Source organism: Colias philodice, chromosome 3, assembly GCF_061535455.1.
Source record: "Colias philodice isolate Cphi_HAF_F1 chromosome 3, ilColPhil1 Martin Lab GWU primary, whole genome shotgun sequence".
In the NCBI taxonomy this organism is placed as follows: Eukaryota; Metazoa; Arthropoda; class Insecta; order Lepidoptera; family Pieridae; genus Colias; species Colias philodice.
Window position 1 is genome coordinate 2,031,481 of NC_143088.1, and position 27,898 is coordinate 2,059,378.

At 36.6% G+C, this 27,898-nt stretch overlaps 1 protein-coding gene across 3 annotated transcripts in view; it reads right to left on the reverse strand.

Annotated features, from left to right (window-relative positions):
• The window catches only part of sws (patatin like phospholipase domain containing sws), a 53,391-nt gene continuing 25,493 nt past the window's right edge, over positions 1-27,898 (reverse strand). Inside the window, exons 11-30 of one of the 3 annotated variants that reach the window (XM_089713379.1) lie at positions 21,413-21,544; positions 20,086-20,182; positions 19,154-19,362; positions 18,592-18,747; positions 18,078-18,234; positions 17,372-17,527; positions 16,143-16,261; positions 15,440-15,553; positions 14,878-14,944; positions 13,908-14,023; positions 13,156-13,311; positions 11,502-11,621; positions 9,866-10,052; positions 7,276-7,392; positions 6,556-6,672; positions 5,883-6,003; positions 5,531-5,621; positions 4,644-4,852; positions 3,708-3,855; positions 1-995 (exon numbers count right to left, since the gene is read on the reverse strand). In XM_089713379.1, the coding sequence (XP_089569505.1) occupies positions 885-995; positions 3,708-3,855; positions 4,644-4,852; positions 5,531-5,621; positions 5,883-6,003; positions 6,556-6,672; positions 7,276-7,392; positions 9,866-10,052; positions 11,502-11,621; positions 13,156-13,311; positions 13,908-14,023; positions 14,878-14,944; positions 15,440-15,553; positions 16,143-16,261; positions 17,372-17,527; positions 18,078-18,234; positions 18,592-18,747; positions 19,154-19,362; positions 20,086-20,182; positions 21,413-21,544 (2,700 nt within the window). In that variant the 3' untranslated portion in view covers positions 1-884. The remainder of the gene's footprint in view (positions 996-3,707; positions 3,856-4,643; positions 4,853-5,530; positions 5,622-5,882; positions 6,004-6,555; positions 6,673-7,275; positions 7,393-9,865; positions 10,053-11,501; positions 11,622-13,155; positions 13,312-13,907; positions 14,024-14,877; positions 14,945-15,439; positions 15,554-16,142; positions 16,262-17,371; positions 17,528-18,077; positions 18,235-18,591; positions 18,748-19,153; positions 19,363-20,085; positions 20,183-21,412; positions 21,545-27,898) is intronic. The other 2 variants (XM_089713370.1, XM_089713362.1) reach the window with 2 other exon arrangements.

The window sequence follows — 27,898 nt, forward strand, 5'->3', positions numbered from 1 at the left end:
ATTATAAATTGAGCAATTTTAAGGCAGACAAGCTGAAAATTTTAATCTACAACATTATCTTCTACTATAAGAAAAAACATTTTTTGTATGTCTGTACAAATGAAACTCCAAAACTTCTTAACCAACTTTGAATTTACAAACAGGAAGCTACATTATTCCTGTATATTTTCATTTATTTATGTTCTATAAAGCAAATATACAGCGTAATACTTCGAATTACAAACATCACAGTTTACTTTGGAAAATGGGAATTAAAAATATTTTTAATATTATTTTTGCACCATATATTTACATTATGAATAATAGCCCCAAAATCATAAAGCTTTATTATTTATTCATATATTTAGTACGATTCTACAAAGCAAATAACTTCGAGACATAATTTCTCTATAAAATGTTGGCTTTTAGATAATACTTAATAATAATAACATTTGGCATACATAACACAAGTTTTTGTTTGGAAAGATTAATCTAATTTCACATTCAAGAAATGTACGATTTATACTGATAAAAGAGCAATTGAGCTTTACCCAAATACTTTCTCTCAGTTTTCCATACTAGCACAATCGTTTCTTTTCAAACATATGAATAATTTACATTTTACCAACATTTGGTCACATTACATTTACCAACATTTGGTCATATTACATTTACCAACGTACCACACACATACACTTCAACATATTGTCACTACAATTTCCCAGCAAGTTCTCAATTTACCTACACACCTTCAATTTACACTTCACGACTTTAAGTCTCACTTTACACTTTACCCCACTTTACACTTTACCCCACACTTTCACTTTACACGTTCACTAGCTGCTCTCGCGCTCACTCTGCACGTATGTATACAGGGCCTTGCACAGATCGTGCAAGGTCGGGTCTCATCTGGCCCCACCACGCTTGTTCAATGGATCATACAATTCGGCCTCAGAGTCTATTTCGTCCTCAGAGAGGGACAGGGAGCCTCCTACACGCCTGGTGCGAAGGCCCTCCTGGAAAAGTTAAAGTTTTAAGTTAGAAACAGAGAAATATAGTAAGTTTCACAGAAAAAAAAGACAGGTTGCACTCCGGGAGTGCCGGCAGAAGTGAAAACCAACTTGATTATTAACGTTGAGCGTGTTTGATATCCATCCGTCTTACGCTTTTTCGATCAAGTCACGTGTCCTGACGCGAGTTTAAGATTTTATACCCAACGCCGCTAAAGAAGTTTTCACTTCAAAAATGGTAGAATAATAAATTGCTATAATGACATTTCGAATGGCAAAGCATTGTAATTGTGATGGCTGTGTGTGAAACAAAAGTGGTAAATTCGTGTATGCTTTTCGTTTTGGTTGAATAGCATGTAAAACAGTTGTTTCTAAGCTTTGAATCTAGGGCTAAAATATTTCCCAGTGACTATTCTGTTTTATTAATTTCTATATTCTTTGACGAAAGAAAGAAACGAAGCAGTAACTACTAAATAGTAACAATATAAACGAAAAAAAGAGCAGGTTAACGTATAATTTACCTTATACAGATAAGGACGTAATGTTAAACTGCAAAAATACTGGGTGAAATGCTTTATGAATTTGTGTGAGGGCATTTAAAGCAACGATAAATAGGAACTACACTATGTTAAATGCAGTGTGTGTGTGTAAAATGGTTTCATTGATTGTCGTGATTTTTATAACGAATTATAAAAGTGTTTAAATATATAAAATATCATGAGAAGCATGTAGACAATAAAAAGTTGTTATGCTTAATATAACCTTAAATTAAAACACATAATATAATAGTGCAATATTATGATAAAATATAAAGCCCCTTTAGAATATTAGCTTGCGAAAATAGCAAAGTTTTTAATAAAAACCTTACAAATTCTCCTGAAAAAAGATAATTATTTTTTTCCATTTTCTTGGTATTATCCACTCAAAAATCTGTTATTTCCGCAAACTACACCCACCCCGACCAGCCCATACCCATATTAACGTAACAACAACGAAAAAAAGTACAAAAAATGACAAAAATTAAAAAAAAATCTACACTACACTACTGGGCGTGCTTCATCTATATTTGCGCACCAGTTCCGTGTCGCTGATCCACGCCGCCTCCTCTACACTCGATGCCATCTACGTAATATATTTACCATTGTTAGATATAAGATTAATATGAGAAAAAATTATAGTTGTTTATTTTTTTGTTGGTAGTAATGTTAATGGTGAAATTTTTGACACTTTGACATTTAAAATGGTCATCATAACTACTCTCTTTAGCGAGATGAGTTAGGAGAAAGTGTTTATTGTATCTAACCAAAAACTATTTATTTTAAAAATAAATAATCAAGTGGAAAAATAATTTTTACTAAACATGAAGTTCTAAATGTTTTTATCAAAACCCAATCCATTGCTAACATGGTCCTTACCAAACTCATTCAGCTATAATACACAATTTTTAATTTCTATTTAATAAAAACTATTCTACAATCACAAAACACACCTACACAGTTATATACTACTCCTACAGTCTACACTAAAAAGGTCTAAATTAAAAATTCTATTACTCTCTGCCAATTATGATTTATATTTGCACCAATTAACTCAAAAATTCTTGCAAAAGTAACGTATTTTCTTTCTGTTCTGTTCCAAAAAGTAAATCCTTAACCCCCTTAGATCATTAAGTAATGGATGGAGTACGCTGGCAAATGTTCTAACTAAACTTTCTGCTGATTTTGGTGCGGGGAGGGTAACTCACACTATTGAAACACAATCACACATTCACAAAAATAATTTGTGTCACGAAAGTCGTAAAAATTTACGACCTTTTAAGCGACGAGTTTTTAAATTCAACTCTATCCCTAAGTTCATAAAGATTAAATTTGTATTTCATTCCAAGTTGTCTCGTGTGGAGTGCGGTTCAATATCGCGTTCTAAATTCAACTTTATAACTTATATCATAAAGATTAAATTTGTATTTCTTTAAAAGATAGTCTCGTAAGGAATGCGGTTCATTATCGCGTTTTAAATTCAACTTTATCTCTTAGTTAATAAAGATTAAATTTGTATATTTTCTTTCCATGATAGTCTCGTCTCTCTCTCTCTCTCTAAACATGACTCGATTATTTGTCTTGATCATATCGCTAAACGATACATCGACGATTATTAGAAATTGCATTTAATTAGAAATGTATGTTAAAAAAATAAAAAAATATACACAAATTAAAGGTTATTCCATCTTTTTTAATATTCGACATGTTTGAATTGCTTCTGCAAGACTTGACAGTGCAAAACGGCATTTTTAGCGGAGCACTCGCAGACGTCCTTTCAATGTTTTACGAATACGCAGAGTGTTTGTAATCGATTACGCAAGTAGTTTTTATGAAAGCATAAGATTTTTCAATTCGAATAATCTTATACCTCGGCAAAAGGGGAAACGCCTGCGAGTGTTATCCATTACTTAATGATCTAAGTTAACCCCTCATGGTTTATTTGCACACCATAAAAATGCATCACAGTTCAAAAAAACTTTAAAGTGCAAACCAATCCCCCCCCATTCAAGGTGCATCCCATCCTCAACCCAAAAAATCTATACCCAAAGTGCAACACCACCTCTTAGGGGCCATCCACACATTATGTCACGTAACTTTTAACCGACTTAAAAAAGAAGGTTATCAATTCGGCCGGTATATTCTTTCTGAACCTGTACACCAAAAACTAAACTGTACTAACCTCCATTATCCCCCCGCTGGGTTCAGACGCGTAACCTTCAAAGTGCCGCTGATCATCATCATAGTCCGATGATGATGATGACTCGTTGTCTATGTCTCGGGCCGTACGAACCGAGCACACCATTTGTGCGAGATCCGTGAATGTGTAACTGGAATAAAAATTGGTTGTCTGTAAAGTCGGTTTACTGACGATAGTTGAACGTGACAACGTCCGATTGTGCTTCTTTGTCGCTCGTTCCGCGCTCTCGCTCGCACTTCAAGCCTTACATGGAACGCCTCAGAGCGAGGTAACGCCGCATGAGTCATGTTTTTTCGTGCGTGCTCTATCGAATTATAAGACGTTGTCACGTCAAAAAAGGTCAATTTCAAAGTCAAGAATGTCAGTTTTAAAAAAGGTCTGTAATAAAAAAGGTTTAAGGTTGTGTGGACTAAAAAATATTGTAAAGTTCTTACTGTTTAATTGTAAAAAAATGGGAGGTCAAATATTGATGGCTAAGATAATATTGTGTAATATTACTGTCATTACCCGAAGCATTGCTGTTTTGTTATAGGTGTAATGTTACTGTATTCGTCATAGTGTCATATTCGTGGGTTGTCAAGTCAGCTATGATGTTGTACACGAGTGTGTATATGATTATGTATGTATGTAAGTATTTTTAAATATATTTCAGGACATTTTCACACACGGCACGATCTGATCCCATACTAAGCTTTCACTTGTGTCATGGAAACCAGATGGCTGATAAACATACATAATATATAATTTTAAATAAATATAGATAATTAACACCCAGACACAGAGCAAACATCTATGTTCATCACACAAATATTTGCCCCGGGTGGGAATCGAACCCACGACCTCTGGCTTGAAAGGCAGGACCACTACCGACCAAGCCAACCGGTCAGTCAGACAGTATGTATGTATGTATGCACTCACTCAGTGAGCGAGGGCTGTGCATCATGCCGCTTGCCGGCCGCAGCGGCCCCGCTGACCCCCCCTCCCCCCCCGCGGCGCTGCCCCTCGAAGTACGCAGTCCCGTGCCGGTAGCCCAAGTCGCGGATCTCGTCGAACGAACCGAACTGGAGCGTCTTGTACGCGTCTATGGGTGGCCGGATGTACTCGCAATAGTCGGATTTTTTCACTTCCTGTAAATTGAAAAAAATTGGTTGTTTGTAAAGTAGGTTTACGATCGAGATGTTTACGTGATAACGTCTTATTGGTGGCAGCGCTCGAGATGAGACGGGAGATCGGTCCGTCTCTCTCTCGTTATACCTGCGATCGCGCTCGTGAGGTTTTGGTGTGACACAAGTTTCTGAACATGTCACCCGACTAAAACGATTTTAAAAACGTTATCACGTTAAAATAGGATATTAGATTACGGACCGAGCCTGAATTGTAGAGCTGTAGATTACAAATTTAACATTTGAATTATGAACAGCATTCGATCTTGTTCACTTTTAATATTTCATTCATAAACTTAGTTTTCCTTGCATTTCAATGCCTCTGGTGCGATTGGGGGAATCATATTTACCTAACCATCCATAATTGACAACTGTTCGAAGCTTTAAATCGATAAAAATGCATAAGGTAACGTCATTGTGTCATCAGGAGTACCGCAGGGTTCATACTTAGGCCCAATATTATTCTTTCATATTTTTATGTTTTACAAACGATTTGTGACTTCTGTTTTCTTCGATTTTCCGGTGTATGTCAATGATTTCTAAATATTTTATATTAAATGATCAAACAAGAAAATATTTAACTGTAACAAGAATTTTAAATTCAATAAGTGGGAAATCTGTAATAAGTAAAAAAATCTCTACCTCTAACTGGCGGTTACACGACACATATGCCAATCTACTCTGAATATCAGGAAGATTTGGCACTTTCACTGGAGTTGTGAATGGATTCCATCTGAAAACATACAACTTAAGTCTGTGATATTGTTAAAACTTCACATCTGAATATGATTTAGGCAAAATATGAGACATATAATTATTTAGTCTTTTGAAATGATACGAAATCTGTTACGAGATAATCAGATCAATCGATAGTTTTAAGTTTTGAAGGCAAATAAATTAATTTTTTATATTATTTATTAATTATACTCATTTAAAGTGAGACTGATACTGTAGCACTTTGATTGATTCCATTTAATTTACAAGTTAGTCATACCTTTTCCAAAGCAGCCACCAGCCAGATAAGTCATCGCCATAATTCGTCAAGTCGGTATCGTCTTGTGAACCCACGTCGATCGCGAGGATATGTTTCGCTCCAAGTGACCTCATCACGTCAGCTGGAACATTTGATCATTTTATGTAAACTATAGTTGATGAACCTTCTAGGGCTTTCTAGAATGTTTTAAAGGTGAATTGATGTATTTTTGGCTTCTATACCAAATGAAGGAAATTATGGAAAACTAGATTTTATGAAGAACTAGCTTTCCGCCCGCGGCTTCGCCCGCGTTTTCAAAGAAAAACCCGTTCCCGTAGGATTTCCGGGATAAAACCTATCCTATGTCCTTTCTCGGGTATCAAAATATCTCTATACCAAATTTCATGCAAATTGGTTCAGTAGTTAAGGCGTGATTGAGTAACAGACAGACAGACAGAGTTACTTTCGCATTTATAATATTAGTATGGATTATTAGGAGAGAAGAGAGAGGTCACGAATTATATGTGATTTTAAATTTTGGAATAAAATGAAGGAAATTATAATCCTATGACAGAAAACGGAAAAATCTGGGAAATAATATTCATTTGACAACTTTATCTACTAATGAGTACAAGACTATTGAAATCATGAATATATTTATAGCAAAAGGGGGAATTTCTTTTAAAACAGTTACCTGGCACGTTGTTAACATAGCAACCGTCGAGCAACAGATGGCCATCTGTGGGATCGCAAATCGGCGGGAAGATGCCCGCTATGCTCATGGACGCTCTGCAGTACCTCCATAGAACACCTGACATTCACACTGAACGATACTTTTGTCTGGACAATTTGGTTTGCAGTGGCGGATTTTGTGTGTAATGTTGAATTATTTACAAGGAGATGGCAAGGGGATTGAAAACACTGTTGTATGTTGTATATGATTATGTCGAGTGTCAAGATTTTTTACATGTAAGTGTTGTCAGGTGAAAGCGAATATTTAAGAAGTTAACATAAGTTGGTGATGTAGCTGACAGTATACATCATAAGGAGACTAAAAGATTATATTATAGACGTCAGCATTTTTGGTCTGTAGTGTGAACTTCTCTTTGACCAGAGTTTTTATTCAGTTTGATAGATGCGTAGTGAAACCCGCCACTACCGACAGCTGGTGTTCAAGACTAAAAAATTCTCCAGACAATCGCCAGCGTTGCCACTTACCTGCCCGACCGAGTGTAAATATTGACTAGAATGGCACAGCGCTGTTAAGATATCGAGAGGAAGTGCAGTGTGTTAAGATACATACCATAAACCAGTTAGATGAACTACATCTACTCTAATCGCGCAAGAAATATTTACACTCAGCCTAATCCCGACACGTTAAGGGGGGGTGTTTGCGGCGCTGTGATTGGTTTACCTGGGAGGTTGTTCACATAGCCGCCGTCCAATAGGAGGTGGCCGTCAACCGGGTCGCAGAGCGGGGGCATGTAGCCGCTCAGCGACATCGACGCGCGAATGTAACGCCACAGCGAACCTGCGACGCGCATTGCGTTAGGCTCGATTTACATCACACGACTCATTCTACCCCCATTTTATCAAATTCGTAAACAGGAACCTGCGACGCGCATTGCGTTAGGCTCGATTTACATCACACGATGCTCATTCTACCCCCACCATGTCATTTTTTAGTGTAAACAGGAGTAGAGCACTCTTTCACTGTTTTTATTGCGTTCGAATTCTATGCAATATTCTAATTCTAAACAACACTGAATACGAGTTTTCTTTACACTAAAAACGCTATTTATTTATTTATTTCATAACAAGTAATGAACAGGTTTTACGCCAAAGGTTTTAACCCAAAAAAAAAAATATTAAAAATACAATACTAAAAGAACACGAAAGAACGCTCTCGCTCTAGTTCTAGCTGTATGTTCGTTTGATGCAAATCCACCGTTAGTCACCGCTAGTCTCTCTCCCTTACACTATCCCTGCCTCGCACTAACTCGATCACAGAACAACCCCGTGCGACAGACACAGTGCACAGATATAACGTGTAACACTATCCATGGAAAGGAAACAGTGACGCGAGGTTACAGTCCACCAAAACCAGAAGGATTATGTTAGTTTGCGGTCCGTTGACCCGATAGAATTGTTTATACATAGAGTGTTATTACAAATAGTAAATAAAAATAGATATTCTGCGATAAGCGAAATTATAATGCCTAAAATAAATAGCATTTTAATAATATGATCAATAACAATGTAACGTGAATTTTGTACTTCAATCAACTAATATTACGTCGCTATAAACTGAATGAAAAGATAATTTCGAATAAACAGCTCAATTTTCAACGTGTAAATATTTTCTTACAGCAACAACACATAAATCGTAATGAGCACAAATGTTGCATGCAAAAAAAAACACAATGACGATAATTATTCTAACTACGACTACAGTGATGACGATGGAATAAACAAAATACTTGAAAAATGGGATAAAAAGAACCACACTCATGCATGTACATGAAGAATAGATGAATGATTGGCGAAGAGATCACAGAAATGTGGCACAGTATCACACCCAACCCGACATTGTAAACGCACCGAATTTAGTCAATGATCTCCCACATTGTTAAAAAAAACTCCCAAATTCAAAGCGTTATTCGGTAAACCAATCACAAGCGTTCGGTTGAGTAGTGGCAACACCCAAAGCAAATGTCGGATTTGTAATTAAACTGAACAATTTAACGAAAAATAATATCTTGTAACACCAACTGTTCGTAAACATTTACATCGACGGACACAAATGCAAGTGAGTGTGGTTGTAGGGGGGAAATAATAATCACTGTAGCGGCGAAACCAATAGTGAAAATAAAATATCGTCTTAAACAAAATGGGTTAAGGTTCAAAATGCCTTGTCACCATAGATATTGATGATCTATGGTGACATAGACAATCCGCATATTATCTTTGATACCATGAAGCATAGCTGACACATGATAAGCTTAACGTGTACCGGTCGGCAGTTGTCAACCTATTGGTAATTAAAATAATAAAAAAAAAAAACAACCATGCATTTTAGTTATTTTCACAGGTTAGTAAAGGTGCAAAATAAATTGTTAAATAAAATAAAAACAATTTCCTGTCCATGAATGTGTTGTGTTAATTTTTCTAACATTTTAGCGTCTACCGAATGAAAAATTACGAAAATATAACTGTACATTCATACAAATGTTTTTTTTGTCCATGGAATGTATTTTCGTCATGTTCAATAAAAGTTAAATAAATTGGAACCCACTTGTTCATTTGGAAATAACACTGTGATTTTGATACATTAAAATATATGTAAAATTTTAACTATTCACACACAACATTACACAAAAAACAAGACATATTTTAGACTATATAAATTTTTTACATTATTATTTTAAAATAACATTTCAAATTTGAAGTTTTTCGTTGAATGTACTGTGGAATTAAATTTGGTCCTTCAAGCCGGATATGCTTTAATAAGGTATCTAAGGTAAATCATATTCTGAACTTTTTGGCCTGAATATCTAATATTTATTAATTCAAAAATCTACGCAAGTATTTATCTAGTTTTAAAAGTACACTTAACACCTAATTTGTAGCTTTATAATTCAGTAATGCTGCCATGCTCGCCACGGCACGGCCAAAAGATGCGGGTTCGAATCCTGCTTCACAATCGATTTTTTTCTACTTTAGAATTATTATATGTTTTTTTATGTTCTTTTTAGGGGCTCTTATTGTCGGAGGCCAAGACTCACTTTGGGTCCCTTCGCCACTCCACACATATAACACATGTTATTTTTAGGACTTTTAAACGAGATTTATTTGTTACATTATTTAACCCGACGTTTCAAACACAGCGAGCTTGGTCCCGGGGTGATGACACACAGGGCAATAATAAATAAATCGCATTTAAATCCGTTAAAAATTCCTTAATACCCATTTTTTCCATTAAATTTTTCCCTTCCCAAACTCACCATGTCTATGCACCCTCATACAACTCGAGCTGATATCCGTGGTCACAGTAAAGTATGGCAGCCACAGATCCTCAATGTGCACTTCCCCGAAGGTGGCCTTTATTGTCGTGTTGAACTGTTTCCCAGAGAACATGGAGGTCGCTGGGTACGTGAGGTCCAGGAGCTGTTTGCCCCATTGGGTCATGCGCTGGAATGAGGATATTTATTAAAATAAAACGGCCAAGTGCGAGTTCGCGACAGGTTTCAAATAAGCAAGCAACTGCAAAAGATATGAATCAGCCATCCAATTTATAACAGTGTTAATTTTAAATTTTCGCGTGAATTGATAACGCGTCAAATTTGACGAAATAATTGAAACATTTACTTCTGCAATTAGACTTCTACTAAACGCACTTTTGAATCGTCATAACATAGTTTTACCATTTACTATTACTACCATACATCACTATGAAGTATGAACACATTCAAAATATTTTTTTTTTTTTTTTTTTTTTTTTTTTTTTTTTTTTATTTATCACATTTTATTCATAATAGGTATGACATTACGCCCTTTCAGAAAATGTTCACAATTATTTAAGCCCATAACAAAGAGCTATTTAAAATATATATATGACTTACAATCTAGTAATCTACTATTCGCACAATACTATGTCGAGTCGAAATTCACCATAATTTGTAGCTAATGGCGTAATAGTGGATTTGACCACGACCATTCCGCACGGTCATAATGCGTCTGCATTCATCACCGCCTGGACCACAAACTTCATTCCGTATTTACTACTCGTATCGTACGAGTGACAAAGCATTAATATTATCCCTTTCCTAAACATGCACACAGCTATTTTTTATCATAATCATAATCATAATCATTTATTCACCATAAATACAAAATTAAATACATAGAAATAATTATCTTAATTAATTAAACATAAAAATACAAGGATATCATAATAGGACCTGATGATTAAAAGATAATATGACCTGCAGACCTACACTAAGACAGCTTGTATCGTAGGCCTGCAACCCTTCCTGATAACACAATAAGGTAAGTGGTACTCATTATATATTAGGTATTAAAAATTATCTGATATTATCAATCAAAATTATTTATACATAAAGATAAGACATTATTTATACATATTAAGATTAAATTTTACATTTTTATTTATTAATTTATAAACTAAATGAAATCTGTGCCTATATTAACGCCTTTATTTATAAGTGTGTAACTATGTGTGAACGTGTGTGTGTGTGTGTGTGCGTGCATGTGTGCGTGTGTGCGTGTGTGCGTGTGTGTGCGTGCGTGTGTGGGTGTGTGTGTGTGTGTGTGTGTGTGCGTGTGTGTATACGATTTGTGGCAAGACAGAGAAAATAACATGGATCAGACTATAACTTTAAGCATTTTCTCAATAGCTTCATAATATGTAATTACTAGCACCGTTACTGGATCGAATGATCGGAAGAAATGTTTGAATTTCAATACAAATGGGCATTTTGCTAAATAGTACCAATTCGAATAATATATTTATCATTAAGAAACAGAAAAAATGAATTCCAATGGTTTATTTTCCTTTTCAACTGAATAATTTACGGCAAAATAAATAAATTACTATTATAACAAAAAAACGCATCGAACCTGCGACCACTCCCTCGCCTTCTGCGTGATGTTCGTGATGTTCCTGTCCATACACCATAGAGCACCCATGAAGGCACCGATACTGACCCCACCCACCATGTCTATAGGAATGCCGGCCTCCTGTAATGTTTATTTGAGTTAATGAGTAATTTGTATTGAATTTATTAAGTTCTAGAGTCTAGAATAATACGAAGACGTCAGGTAATTCCTAAAATTGTTTTGTTTTTTCAAATTTTAGAAAACATCACCTTACATGGATGGATGGAATAATAGATGCAGGATAGTTCGATGTTCGATCCAACTACCCTCACTTAATAATTAGTTTACTTTGAGTGGCGTGACGTGTACGTCCCCACACGTCACCCGTACGTCCCCACACGTCACATGTATGACCCACACGTGCCTACACGTCACGTGTATGTCCCCACACGTCACCTGCACGTCCCCACACGTCACCTGCACGTCCCCACACGTCACCTGTACGTCCCCACACGTCACCTGTACGTCCCCACACGTCCCCTGTACGTCCCCACACGTCACCTGCACGTCCCCTTTACATCCCCACACGTCACCTGTACGTCCCCAGTACGTCCTCACACGTCACCTGTACGTCCCCACACGTCCTCACACATCACCTAGACGTCCCCACACGTCACCTGTACGTCCCCACACGTCACCTGTACGTCCCCACACGTCACCTGTACGTCCCCACACGTCCCCAGTATGTCCCCACACGTCACCTGCACGTGCCCACACGTCACATATATGTCCCCACACGTCACCTGTACGTCCCCACACGTCACCTGCACATCCTTACACGTAACCTGTTCGTCCCTACACGTACTCTGTACGTCCCCACACGTCTCCACACGTCACCTGCACGTCCCCACACGTCACCTGCACGTCCCCTTTACGTCCCCACACGTCACCAGTATGTACCCACACGTCACCTGTACGTCCCCACACGTCACCTAGACGTCCCCACACGTCCCCTGTACGTCCCCACACGTCAAATGTACGTCCCCACACGTCCCCTGTACGTCCCCACACGTCACCTGTACGTCCCCACACGTCACCTGTATGTCCCCACACGTCACCTGCACATCCTTACACGTAACCTGTACGTCCCCACACGTCCTCTGTACGTCCCCTTTACGTCACCACACGTCACCAGTATGTACCCGCACGTCCCCTGTACGTCCCCACACGTCACCTGTACGTCCCCACACGTCCCCTGTATGTCCCCACACGTCACCTGTACGTCCCCACACGTCACCTGTACGTCCCCACACGTCACCTGCACATCCTTACACGTAACCTGTACGTCCCCACACGTCCTCTGTACGTCCCCACACGTCACCTGCACGTCTTCACACGTCACTTGCACGTCTCCACACGTCACCTGCACGTCCCCACACGTCACCTGCACGTCCCCTTTACGTCACCAGTATGTACCCACACGTCCCCACAGTCACCTGTACGTCCCCAGTACGTCCTCACACGTCCCCACACGTCACCTGTACGTCCCCAGTACGTCCCCACACGTCACCTGTACGTCCCCACACGTCACCTGTACGTCCCCAGTCCCCACACGTCACCTGTACGTCCCCACACGTCACCTTTGTGTCCCCACACGTCACCAGTATGTCCCCACCTGTATAGCGCGCACCATCCCCACGTGCGCGGCGCCCCGGGCCCCACCCCCTCCCAGCACCAGCCCCACCGACGTGCCAGTTAACCAACGGGCTAGCCGGCTGAAGTCCGAGTGAACGCTCGCTTCCGACATCAGGACTTTGCTGTACAGCTCGCTCTGGAAATTGACATTTAAAATTATGACAATAAAGTTCATTTTAGCACGCATAACATACAAAATGTTTGTTTGTTATACACTTTTAGACACCATTTTGACCCCACTTTGCATTAGACAAAGGTCCCTTCCGCTCGAAGGAAGAGGAAATCAAGCGCAACACCAAAAGAAAAGATAAAAAAACGGACAGACATAATGTCATAAAATTATGTCAATTTCGTAATTTTATGTCAATTCTTCAGCAAACTTTTAAACTTTCCCACATCGGTCATATATCGTATATGTATATCGATTATCGAAGTGCTCTTCTGATAAAATAATATACACAACATTTGCCAATTTCTTTTAGCTCAACTTTTCAACATCATCATCATCATTTATCAGTACTGTAGTGTTTGAGTAAAGTATAGGTACTATATCCCCGGATGTCTCGGGTTCGCGGGTAGTGGGGAGCACAGTCACGCAGGAGCCCCAGGCGTGAGCGGACGTGTGTTTACCCTAGTTACTGGCGACGTAACGAGCCATTCCCATCCCCTGCGTATACGAGTGTGAACTCGTATACGCAGGTACATTTAACAAGTAAATTTAGTTATACTCACGATCCGATACTGGCTCTTGCGCGTGAACATCCTGTGCGGACAGCGCACGTGATGGTGCTGGCTGACCCACGTGCGCATGTTCAGCCAGTGCACCGTGCCCGTGGGGTTCGCACCACCTGGGGGGGTTGGGCTTTATTGGGATCTATGTATAAAGTACTAGCTTTCCGCCCGCGGCTTCGCCCGCTTTGTCACTCACTCACACTCACATCACTCTATCTATTAAAAAAAACTGCATCAAAATCCGTTGCGTAGTTTTAAAGATTTAAGCATACATAGGGACATAGGGACAGAGAAAGCGACTTTGTTTTATACTATGTAGTGAAGATTAGGGGAAGTTAGGTCAGATACGGTATGATTTAATCACGTTAGAAAATTGAATGAGATTTTCTCAGAGGTAAGATCAGACTTTTATAAAGTGTGAATGCTACAGAGCGTTCCATAGATGTAACGCACATTGGAAAAACATAAGTGTGAAGTCCAATGCTTTATACATCTGTTTCACTGATCGATTTTCTTTAGGGGCAAGTAGGTGATCAGCCTTCTATGTCCTACCAGACCGAGACATTTTTTTTTCTTCGTCTCCACCGGGAATCGAACCCGGGACCCCTCGGTACTACGCTCACACGTCAACCACTGTACCAAGAAGGCGGAAAAACATAAAAGACATCAAAATTATTCTTAAAAAAGATATCCTTTACTCCATATAAAGTCGAAACGAAATAATCCATACTAATATTATAAATGCGAAAGTAACTCTGTCTGTCTGTCTGTTACTCAATCACGCCTAAACTACTGAACCAATTTGCATGAAATTTGGTATGGAGATATTTTGATACCCGAGTAAGGACATAGGCTACTTTTTATCCCGGGAAAATGACGCAATCCCGGAAATCCCACGGTTTTTCTTTGACTGCGCGGGCGAAGCCGCGGGCGGAAACCTAGTTAAATATAAAACTATGAAATACGATACCTTCACGGTGCAGTAGCACCAGCTCTTTTTGTGTTCGAATCGCAAGACGTTCAATCTCTTTCTCGATCTGAAATGAGAATATATATTTTTTATTCCAAAAAAAAGTTATAGAACTCATAAAATCCGTAAACTATACGGAATACTTTCTTATTTGAATTCACTTAAAAAAAATAAAAAATATAGGGAGTTCCATGTTCCTATAGTAGTAACATTAATATTATACTAGCTTTCCACCCGCGGCTTCGCTCGCGTTTTCAGAGAAAACCCCGCATAGTTCCCTTTCCCGAGGGATTTCCGGGATAAAACCTATCCTATCTCTCAAGTTGGATCGAACTGCACATGGTGTGCGAATTTTATTATAATCGGTTAAGTGGTTTAGGAGTCCATTGAGAACAAACATTGTGAAAAGAGATTTATATATATTAAGATAATCATTATAGCTATTAGCGAAACAATTGAAAATCTGATTCATAGCTCCAGATACAACTTACTACAAACACCCAAACTTACCAAAAGTACCATCTTAACCATACTAACAATAAAAATTCTACATAATACATACTTTTCCAATAACAGGTTGTTTATCACCCAAGGCTACGATGAGAATACAATCGGCTTGTCGGATACAACGTTGAGTCCACTGTGTGAGGCTTGGATCACATTGGTATAAAGTCACCTGCAAAATAAAGTATTATGTATGACTAACTGCGCTCCGCGGTTTCACCCGTGTGGCTTCGCTCCAGTTGGTCTTAGCGGGTGATATATAGCCTATAGCGTGCCTCGATGAATGGGGCTATCTAACACCAACAGAATTTTTCAAATCGGACCAGTACTTCCTGAGAATAGCACGTTCAAACAAACAAACTCTTCAGCTTTATAATATTTAGTATAGATGTGGTGTTACTCAAATAAATAAATAGATAGACGAATAATAGAAAAATATTTACAAAATTTGTAATGATTAGATATCATCTACTTTGTTGATTTGGAAAAAATACCCAGGACTTCCATCTTTTTGGCAAATATTTTGGCGTTGCAAAATAGAAACGGTGCAGTATGATGAAAGACAGAAATATTTTTATCTTATAAAAACAGGTAGACCTAATTTTTAACAAAAATAAGTAAGGCACAATACTAGTCGTAACTAATAAAAATCAAGGTGAAATCACTTGAGGATATCTACAAATTAAGAATTAACTTTCTTTGCCACATTGACAAAAATAATTCTTTATCGTCTATTAAATGGACCTTGATTAATTTTTTACCTTATGTTTGTCTTCTTGTTGCGCTAGCCACGAACTGAGTCGATACTCGTTGTTAGGATCCATTATGGTTAGTCCCAGGAGCTTCCTAATTACATCCGATGTTAATCGCACTGTGGGACCTGGAAAAAAAAAATATTTTAAATAAATTTCTCTGTTAAAATTATAGCATTTATAGTAGAGCCATTTTAATAGGCAACATTTGACAGTTCAACAAAATTCAAGAACGTAACCTAGTAACGACGACATAGAATAACATGATATTTCGTTTTGTTAGAACTGCACATTTGCTTGACTTTTTTCAATTACGACTACATATTTATAATAACAATGACCGATACAAGTAATTTTAAGATTTCATTTTACTGATAAACCATTTTAAACATAATAAACAATTTCTGAATTGAAGAACTGACGTCACTACAATTTTGTGTCAATAAACCTTTTTTCTTTTTAAATACCAGAGACGTTACTCTAAAAATCGAAATGTGACATCTAGAATCGAATGCATTGATTACTTGTGAATAAAAATTATCATAAATCAATAAATTCGATTGACAAATGTTTCAAATCCGTATCGATTAATTCACTTTAATCGATGTTTTTAAGCAGGTTACCTCTCTTCGAAGATAAAATTGATAGACGTCAAATGTTGCCTATTAAATTGGCTCGACAGTAATATGTGATTAACAAAAACGTAATGAAAGTTAAGTTGCAATTTATTTAATTACTATTTTATTCAGTTTCTAGAATCCACAACTACCTTTACACCCGAATAACTTTGCGTGAATCGCCTAGGCGAACCGCTAGCCGCTTATTTATTAGCTAGCCGCTTTATTAATTATTATATTTGTTCTAGATCATTTTTACTTATAGATCTAGTTAAAAACCTACGCTAGGCTCATGCCTGGCATAAGATGGACTTTTTGTGGAACCAACAATCTTTTCTTAAATATTTTTTTTAGCTATTGCATAGCTTCTATCGCGAGCCTTGAGCGCGGGGACCGAATCGAGAAATTCCTTAACGAAAAAACCTCACGCTCCCCACGGGGACGGGCGCGGAGGTGTGGCTTGAAGGGATGCTATGCAATAGCTTTACCGCGGCAGTCCCCGAGTGTCACACGTCTTTTTTTTTCATTGACCACTGCCACGGTGGAGAAGTTGTGCTGCAGGGGACGGGATTCGATTCCCGTCGCGTTACTAGCAAGCTATATATTACATAGATCAGTTACCGATAGCACACAGCGAGTGGTACAGCTCATATGTGAAGGCGGTGAGCGGCACGTCATCGCTGACCGGCACCACTGCCACGGTGGAGAAGTTGTGCTGCAGGGGACGGGATTCGATACCCGTCGCGCCCAGACCGGCGGTCGGTTTTTGCCAGGACCCTGGAAAAACAACAAAAAATATACGTAAAAATCTGTTAATATTTGCCAGGATCGTGGATTAGCAGAATTAATATAGTTGAAAAAGGGCGTGTATGCCTAACATACTTGTCAGAAGTGAAACTTCTTTGGCAAGATTCAAAGATACCAAAATCGTCACCCTATTCCATGACGTGACCGTAATGCCATGATTCGACCTTCAAATTTTACTCTCAACGCACCTAAATAAGTTTCACTTCAAAATATACGAAAAATCTGTTAAATAAAGTTAAAAATGTGATTCTAATGTTGTTTTGCCAGAAACCTTGAGAAGGCAACAAAAAACATTTTTCTTCAAATCGTAATTAACATTATTTATAATGTCATTCTTGTCTTGTGTGTTTGCGTATGTTGAAATAAATGCTATCATTCTTTCTATTCCTAATCCCTGTTAAAAATGGGAAAGAAAATGCTTCAAAACGCAAAAATTTTTCATTAAATCTATTCGTAAAAAAAGACGGTACTATTTGCTCCTTACCACAATCCAATACATTACCAAACTTTAATAACTCACCCAAAATCCTATGTCCCAGCAGATTGATAAGCCTCGTGACAACAACCGGGAATCGAAGTTTGATCGCGTTGAACAAACCCTCCGGTAACTTGGCCAGTTCGGAATCTCTGACCGCCATCACTGTTGTGCTTCGACGCGTTTGGGTTACCATTTCCACCTGGGGAAGGTCAAATTGAGATATTTTATTGAGTACTAAAAATAAAGTTAAACAACATAGAAAAAAATGTGTGCGTGTACTAGTGTACACACGTAAGAAGTGAAACTTCTTTATGACCTTATTTTAAAAAAAAAAATTTACTCTATGCAACTTTACAGAAATACGTCGAATCACGCGTGGTAGGGATGAGAAAAAGATGGCGCGTAACGGAAAAATGTCACGCGTAATGAAAAAATGTTACACAAAATTTTTTTCCAACCCCGATAAAGAAGTTTCACTTCAATTATAACTATTTCTACTTACAAAATTAATCTGTCATGCATATCAAAACCTAAATCTAAATGGTCGAATACTCACAATCCCCACCAAATCCCCTTTTCCATATTCCCCCACGAGCTCCTTCTTTCCATTCGGATGTGTTATAACCGATCTCAACCGACCACTGAGCACTATGAATGTGGAACCGGATTCTTCATCTTGTCTATATACCGCGCGACCGGATTCGAGGAACACCTGGAAATTATTGGAGTATATGAGAAAAGTTTGAAGAAAAATATGTTCAAAATGCAGGTAAACTATCATAGCTATAATAGATTGAGAGTAAAAAATGGTATGGTACCGTTATTATCATAGCAGTGTTAGTTGAGAATAGTAGTTTGTTTTAAGGAGTGGACAAAATTTAAGTGACAAATTTTTTTTGGGAAATAAGTTTAATAGATTTATTTATTACTTTGCTTAATTCACAGGATGAGCCGAGAAACAAATTAAAGATACGCACAATTTCGTATTTTATCACATCAATCATACATTCGTTAAATAGATTGTTATCTAAATGATTGTCTTTGAAAGGTTTTGGTCACTTTTTCGGAGTTTTTTTTTCCTTTTTTTTGGCACTTTTTTTCTTATTTCCCATACTAACCCAGTCAAGCGCGAAGTCCACTTGTCTCACAAAGGGCGACAGACGCCTGACCACGGAGCTAGCGATGTGCAGCACTACGGAGGGTCTGTCACGCATTATACCGTATACTGCGCTTTTTGGTACTAAACCGATTCGAGAGAAATGTTTCGCTCGGATCGAGAAGAAACTCGGTTCCCCTGTAAGTACTGCTAGACCGCCTTCGACTTCACCTGTGTGGAAACGAGACAGTAACAGTGATTACTTAATGATAAAGAGAGAAAGAAATAGCTGAGAAAATAATGCATTACTCCATCATATTGATAGACTGATAGTTATTTGATATTGATATTGATAGTCTTAAGGTAATAAAATTTGGGAAATCAAAATACGACGATAATTAGTAATACTAATGCGAGACATAAAAATAACACAGCGAGAAAATATTACATAATAGTAAATCGTCTTCCACCTCGACTTAAGATTAGTGAAATATCATATTCTTTAAGCAAAGCTAGAAAAGGAAATGTGGATTTCCTACAACATACTATTCAAAAATATAAAAAGCCGTCTTATCTATATTGTAAAATTTAATTAAATAGATGAGAGAGGATCTTTGGTCAATACTAAAAATATTTTTAACCATATTTCAAAGAATTAAAGTCGGATTTCAAAGCACCAAATTTATTATAATAGCACCCAGTAATTAAAATAGTTTATACTTAATTTATATCTATACTAATATTATAAAGAGGAAAGGTTTGTAATTATGTAATTATGTGTGTATGTATACGTATGGTTTTCACGCATAAACTACTGGACCGATATTGATGAAATTTGGCACAGACAATCTTTAGACCCTTAGAAAGAACATAGGCTACCTTTTATTGCGAAATATGTACCACGGGCGAAGCCGGGGCGGACCGCTAGTAACTTATAATAATTGAGACACGTACCAGGATAAGCAGTAAACATGTGAACCTCCCCCTCGCCTTCAGCCACTTTTTGCGACACCAAAAGTGCTCCAGAAAGCAAATACACCAATGCTACGTCCTGTAATATAAAGGATATTTCATTCCGCTTGCTTTCAATGTATTCTTACATGCTAATTTTGTTTGAAAGAGAGACAAAGAGACAAAATCATACTATTTCTTTCATTTAATTATTCGACACCAATCATTAAGATTGGTAATTTTTTATGAAATTTTGAAGCATATCTTTTAGATAAAACAGACTTTTTTCATCTAAGGGACGATTTTTCAATGCTTGGATAAACTTATTCGTCGAATAATGTATAAAACTACCATTTTAAAAACGTATTCTAATCGTTATTCGTGTAATACTTTATTGGACGGATAAGTTTTATCCAAGCATTGAAAAATCGGCCCTAAACGTAACAAAAGAAGCCATTTAATTGAACTGTATCTAAAACCACATTTTACAAAAAATACATCAAAATCTATACTAATTCGCAAACGCAGACGGACATTCAAACAATTTAACAACAAAGATGTTTTATGCATTATTTTTTTTGGCAGCAATGTCGAGAAATTACTTATGATCGTTAAAAATAGCGATGTCGTCGATACGAATCCCAAAAATATCTAACTAATAGTTTTTTAGTTACGAAAGGAATTTATGTTTTCTGCATATGAATGGACAAATTTCGTATGTAAATGTTGTCTGTAGGATTTATCTATGATTAACTTTTCAAATGTTCATTTTTTTTTAATGATACTTATGGAACAAAATGTAGGTAACATTCACATAGCAGGCCCATTTGAGTAATTCTGATAAATACCTGCACAATTTGTGGCTCACCGGGGATATTATAAAAGAGCTTGGGAAAATTAAAAGGGATATTAATAACAAAATATTTAATAATAAAAATAAATTACACAGAAATTTGAAACGAAACTTCAGATTCTAAAAATAGTTTCAACAAATAAAAACCGCCAAAAAATTCTAAGCTGGTCTTTTCGACTCTACTTATCTCTCATCTTATGTCTATTATTTTCATACATATACCAGATAGAATCAACAAATCAATCTGTACATTTTTATTTATATAAGATAACTAGCAAACCGGGCGAACTCCGTTTCGCCACCGGAGACACCTTTTGCTATAAACCTCACGGAGCGAGACCTTTCCAACGAATGCAAAACCGTGGAAATCGGTTCGTGCGTTTTGGAGTTATAGCGTCAGGAAGGAAAACTCGACTTATTTTTATATATAGATAATAAATTTTCCCCTAAGAAACTCTTTCTCTTCCAAACTCTTACCTTATGACTCTCCTCTTTCATGATATACGTCCCCGCTGGCAGATCTCTTACTTGCACGTTCCCTTTTAACAAGGCATCGTCTTCTAGCCCTAATTCCTTGACAAATGCTTCTGTTGCTATTGCTATAAGTGCCTGCAATAAGAAAGCAAGAATATAAAATACTAGCTTTCCGCCAGCGGCTTCGCCCGCTTTGCCTAAAACATAATAAATTATATACTAAAATCTTCCTCTTGAATCACTCTATCTATTAAAAAAAGCCGCATCAAAATCCGTTGCGTGCGTAGTTTTAAAGATTTAAGGTGATTGCTACGATCTGTTCCCAGCCAATATCCCGCTAGATGGCGCTGAATTCTACATTTCTAGTTTATTTGAGTTTTTGCGTAATTGGAATAGTCATCAAACCTAGGAATAGTCATGGCGGTTACTGAATATTATATTTTATTGAAATATGTTATATCATTGCCTTAAAATCCACCCAATTCGGTAAAATTATGCGTTTTAACATCTGTCATTGCATGCAGGGTCGTTTACACACACAGACGTATACAAAAATGATAAAGATTTAACTCTAGATGGCGTGAATGTAAAGCGCGTCACACACGGTGAAGATACTACCTATAATATTTTATCTAATCTAGTAATATTTTATATTACAGTATCTTAAGGTATCCGGTATCAGCGTTCTGACCATCATTTTTCTTTTTTCGCTGTAGAACCGCCATCCTGTTACAAATGACCCACAAAGGAGAATGACCACGGGTGGTATCGGTAAAATTTTAGTTGTGCCACGTATTCGTTATATTGTTAATTCCTATTTGTATTTATAATGATCATATGTATCAATATTAAGTCTTAATTAAACCGGATAAATTGAAATAATAGTAAAAGTAAAAGTTTTTCTTTTGAAACATGTATGACTACGTATGGAATCGGTAAAATACTAGTTGTGTCACGTGTTCGTGATATTGTTAATTCCTATTTGTATTTATAATGATCATATTTATCACTATTAAGTTGTAATTATACCGAATAAATAGAAATAAAAGTAAAAGTTTTGTTTTGACACATACCTATATCTATCTCTCTTGCAAACGTCATATGTCATAGTTTCTATTTGAAATGTCAAATGAATGTGTTCGACGCATTGTTCGATGTTATTTTGAAATAATGTTTAAATTACGATTTACTTTTCACATTTGTCTTGTAAATTAAAATATTACCTATGTAATAAATGTAAAACTTAACGTTCATCGTTAGTTTAAACTCGATTAAGTAGTTTTTTGAAGTGTTGAATAAAACTATTGTTTTATTTTTATTGTCGCGAACTGCGGCTTATTTACATAAAAACTTTAATCATATCTAAAAGTACTAACATCAAGCTTTAAATTGAGCTATATTTCATCTTGACACAATAAGTTTGATTGCGATACCAAGTGCCATAGTCACTTGGGCAATCTCCTGTGGTTTTCATTTTTCTGTATGGGTAGACAAAACTTCAAAACGCCACCTGCTACGGTTTATATTATTATTAGGGTTGTAACGGAACTCCGCCTCCGCCTCCGTTACTGCGGAACTTCCGCAAAGAATTTAACCTCCGCCTCCGCATCCGCCTCCGCAAAATTTATGCGGAGTCATATCGGAAGTCCATTTAAGATCACAAACAACGCGCAAGGAGCGACGCTAGGCGACGCGGCCGCTCGGCTGCGTGTTTTCAAGTGAAATGGTCGGGAGTTTGCTTAAACCGCGGGAACAACAATTCAATTGTAATACTGAAATGATTTAAAAGAGCAACTATGGAGATTCTTGCCGGTTCTTCTCCATAGATACTGCTTTCCGAATCGGTTGTAGATGTTAAAATTATGTATTGACGTTTCAAAAGTGCTTCTCGAAGAAGTCTAATTGAATAAATAAATGTTTGTTTGTTTGTTTGTTTGAACACGGCCAAGCGGGTGGTGGGAGTGTGAGTGAATGAATAACAGGAATCAACTTGTCAAAGCGTTCGGTACCGCGTAGTTGCAATTGAGCCGTGATTGTTTTAAGTAATATTGTGCGTAATTATTAGTTATTGTTATTTAAATAACGTGATGAAGCCGAAAACTAATGAAATTTGGCAGTCGTTTGTAGAAGTAGACGATAATTATAAATTTTCCCAACAAATTTCACCTCCGCCTCCGCCTCCGTTAACCTCCGCATCCGCGGAGGCGAACCTCTTTACCTCCGCATCCGCCTCCGCCTCCGCTAAGTAGACCTCCGTTACAACCCTAATTATTATGAACGATTAGCTTTCCGCCCGCATTTTCAAAAAAAAACCCGTATAGTTCCCGTTCCCGTGGGGTTTCCGGGATAAAACCTATTCAATGTGTCCAAGTTACGTTCTATATGTGTGCTAAATTTCATTGTAATCGGTTCAGTAGTATTTGCGTGAAACACACACATACACATACTCACAAACTTTCGCATTAGTAGGAAGTAGGATTGTTATAAAAATAAAAGTTATATTTGTTGGCGTAAACTATTTTATTGTAATTTTGGGAAATAAATAATGTCAAAATTGATTACCTACAATAAAACGCAGTTTTATTTTATTACCTACATTACACTATTGTTTTTTTTTTTATCAAAACATGTATTTGAAGTAGCAAATATGATATTATGCTGATCCAAGCATTTTCACTCAAAACTAATATCACTAATGATTTGTAAAAGTAAATTATTTCAATATACATTTCATAACCAACAAGTAAGAATAATTATTCATACAACAACAAATCAAAAACACTATTTACTATGGAAAAAAAACCAGGAAGGTGAAAAACATATTTACGATTTCGATGCACTCGACTTTTAGTAAAATAATAGGTAAAAATATTATTATGGTTTTGATCACAGACATATCTGTGGTTTTGATTTTAGCTACTAGTATCAGAAAGCTGCGTGTTCAATGCACGTCGGGGTCCCACAACTGTGGAGGAAGGAAGGTAGAATACCTCCATCGAATAAGTGAAGTTTTTCGACATACTCGATTTGCCGGCCGGCCTCAATGAAGATTGTCCGAAAGTTGTATATGTGCTCTGTAACGAAAAAATTTCGCTAGCGCGATTCAGAGTGAGGTGTCGTACAATATACCTAATGAAGTTTTTCATCTTTTTATTTTACTGCAAATACAAAATAAAAATTAAACAATGGTAATGTAAATTCTAAACAAACTACTACCAAAATACAATTAGAACAAAAATCATTTGACTGGTTGATTTCACCCAGAGGCCAGAGGCGGCTCGTGACAAAATTGTATGGGTGTTCACTTGAAATAAAACAACGAAAATACAATAGCGTAGCAGGATAATTTATTACAAAAAAAAATGAGCACCACATTTTATAAATGTCTATAACACTAAAAATTACAAAGTACAGGCTATTTCAAAACGAATTCAATGACTAGGTATCAATAATTAGTAAATCACCGAATTTGCATTCGCGAGCGTAGGTATCCATAGTGTTTGTCACTGACGGTCACTGACCTCTATAACTTATAGTTATAGAGGTCAGTGGTGTTTGTTGTGTAAACATGTATGTATTTGAGTAGTTAGTAGCATATTATATTCTGAATTTCTGATCCATGCCTATTCACTCAAAACTAATAACACTAATGATTTGTAACAGTAAATTATTTCAATAGGTAGGTATTTGAACATTTCCCAACAAGACGTAAGAATAATTATTCGTAGGTATACAAGATACAATAACAAATCTAATACACTATTTATTATTTTATTATTTACTAGCGGTCCGCCCCGGCTTCGCCCGTGGTACATGTTTACGTTTTCTCTCCATAAGAAGTAATAGCTAGAGAGCTAGCGCAAAGCTACCTGTATGTATTTGACCAGACCTGGATTTTTGTGTGTTGATTCCCCTATACCTACTATACATGAGATGAGGAGTCACTAAGCCCAGAGTGGTGGACGGGGCGCGCGCTTAGGTAAGACAGGTGGAAATTTTTGGCGAACTTTGAAACCATTTGACCACGTCTGCCATTTTGATATTTGAAAATAGATTATTATTACTATCGGAAAATAACAATGGCAGACCATTATCACGCGGATAACATTCTGGCAGACACTTATGAAAGTGCTGAAAAAAATACAATTTTGAAAGTATTTGACCAGATCTGCCATTCATATATTTTATTTATTAGGGTCTTAAAAACTTATTTTCGAAACGGCAGACATTTTCATTGCGTACAGACTTCAGCAGACAACAAAACTTTACAGACTTCAGCAGTCAACAAGACTTAGCTTCTACATGGTCAGATGTATATATGTATTACGTTCCCTGACCTTACATCAATGATTTACTTTATTAATGTTTTTATGGTCATTTACATTTAATTTTGAAAACTATGGAATAAAATTTATAAATTTGATGATACAAAACTAAATATACATTTGTAAAGAATCTCAAATATAAAGTTGTGTTGCAAATAACAAATCATCATTTAAATATTTAGTTTATTTCTTTATTTAAGAAACAATTAACAATTACAAAACAACATAAAAAAACACGCATGCATTTATTGAAATGTTCATTCATCATCACTATCGTATGGCGTAGTGTGACTCGTCTTCATAATCCATTGAATCGGATTCTGTAAAAGTAAAACGTAAATTATATAATAAAAGAAATGAGTCATTATAAACTTACCTAGTAAGGCAATGCCTATGATGTCGCACGATGCCGCCGCGCCGCCAGTGTAGGTACTTCTGCTGCTACATGAAAATATGCTAGGGTTGCAACAAATGGGAAATAAAACAATTGTGATTATTACTATTATGATGTAATCATTTATTCATATTATGTACATTCAAAACAATTGCTATTATTAAATCTGATGTAATTATTTTTTCATAAATATATAATTATTATTAATTACATAATATATTGCACTGTGAAATATTTACGTATCACTTTATTTTTGATGTTCTTAATTGTCTTTTATAAAATTTAAGTGACGCATTCGCATTGGGATCAACAATCCGATAAGAAAAGAATGGAGACAACATATACATAGCTTTGATTTCAATTCTACAGATACAAAATATACAATCTATCTAAAATGATACAACGGATGTTTCCTGCGTTTTCTCGTCAAAATACCGAAACAACGTAATTATTGTATAGTAGTTGGGCGTGAAAGTAAAAAAACAAATGAAAAGTGTTTTCCATATGATTATTTATTAAATTTACGCGATTAAGAATAATTTCAACGATACAATTTAGTAACCGAGAATTCAGAGGATTAAAGAAAATACCTGCCTGATCATTTTATCAAACTCTAAAAGAATTATGGTTATTTCGCATCACTCGGTTTATTAGTTTGGTAATAATTATTAAAGGTAGTTACAACCCTAGCCATTGAGTCGAACGGTAGGCAACACAATATCGACTTTGTGCGGGTACATATGGTACATTTCTTCTTGCTGTGAAGCGTAATTATTATTATTAAGATTTTTTAGGCTATTTTGAATCAGCTGTTCTAATTTAATTCTAGAAATTTATTAAAACGTGATTTTTTTTAAAGTATATTATGAGTTTATAAATACCTCAACCAATAGTTATTGTGTCCTATCCTGATTTCTTTATATCTTGGTAGTTAACTAAAGTGTTAAATTTACATAACCTCAACAACAACATTTACACTGCCACTGCACTAAAACTAAACTAACTAGCTCTCTAGCTATAAGAACCATCCTCGTACTTCAAGGGATATAATAAAAAAAGAATTATCGAAATCGGTTCAGCCGTTCTCGAGTTATGCGCTTACCAACACATTTTGCGATTCATTTTTATATTAGACTAGCGGTCCGCCCCGGCTTCGCCCGTGGTACATGTTTACGTTTTCTCTACATAAGAACCATCCTCGTACTTCAAGGAATATAATAAAAAAAGAATTATCGAAATCGGTTCAGCCGTTCTCGAGTTATGCGCTTACCAACACTGCACATTTTGCGATTCATTTATATATATATACTAGCGGTCCGCCCCGGCTTCGCCCGTGGTACATAATATTTACGTTTTCTCTACATAAAAACCATCCTCGTACTTCAAGGAATATAATAAAAAAAGAATGATCGAAATCGGTTCAGCCGTTCTCGAGTTATGCGCTTACCAACACATTTTGCGATTCATTTTTATATATAAGATAAGATTATGTGAAAATAACCAGGAAGGTGAAAAACATATTTACGAAAACATAGTAACATAATATGGCTGTCGCTACAATAATTATATTTCAATTTTATCTTTTTATACCTAGTAGAACTGGCCGACGAATAAAAAAAATCGTATTAGAATAAATACAATAAATTACGGAACAAAAAAAGGATTGTAACTGAATTAGGTATGTTTGTTTCTGGGCGCACCGTTTTCGACGACGCGACGCGCGACGTAAGCGTATAGGTATAGGTACCTACTTTGCTAAAACAAACTAAA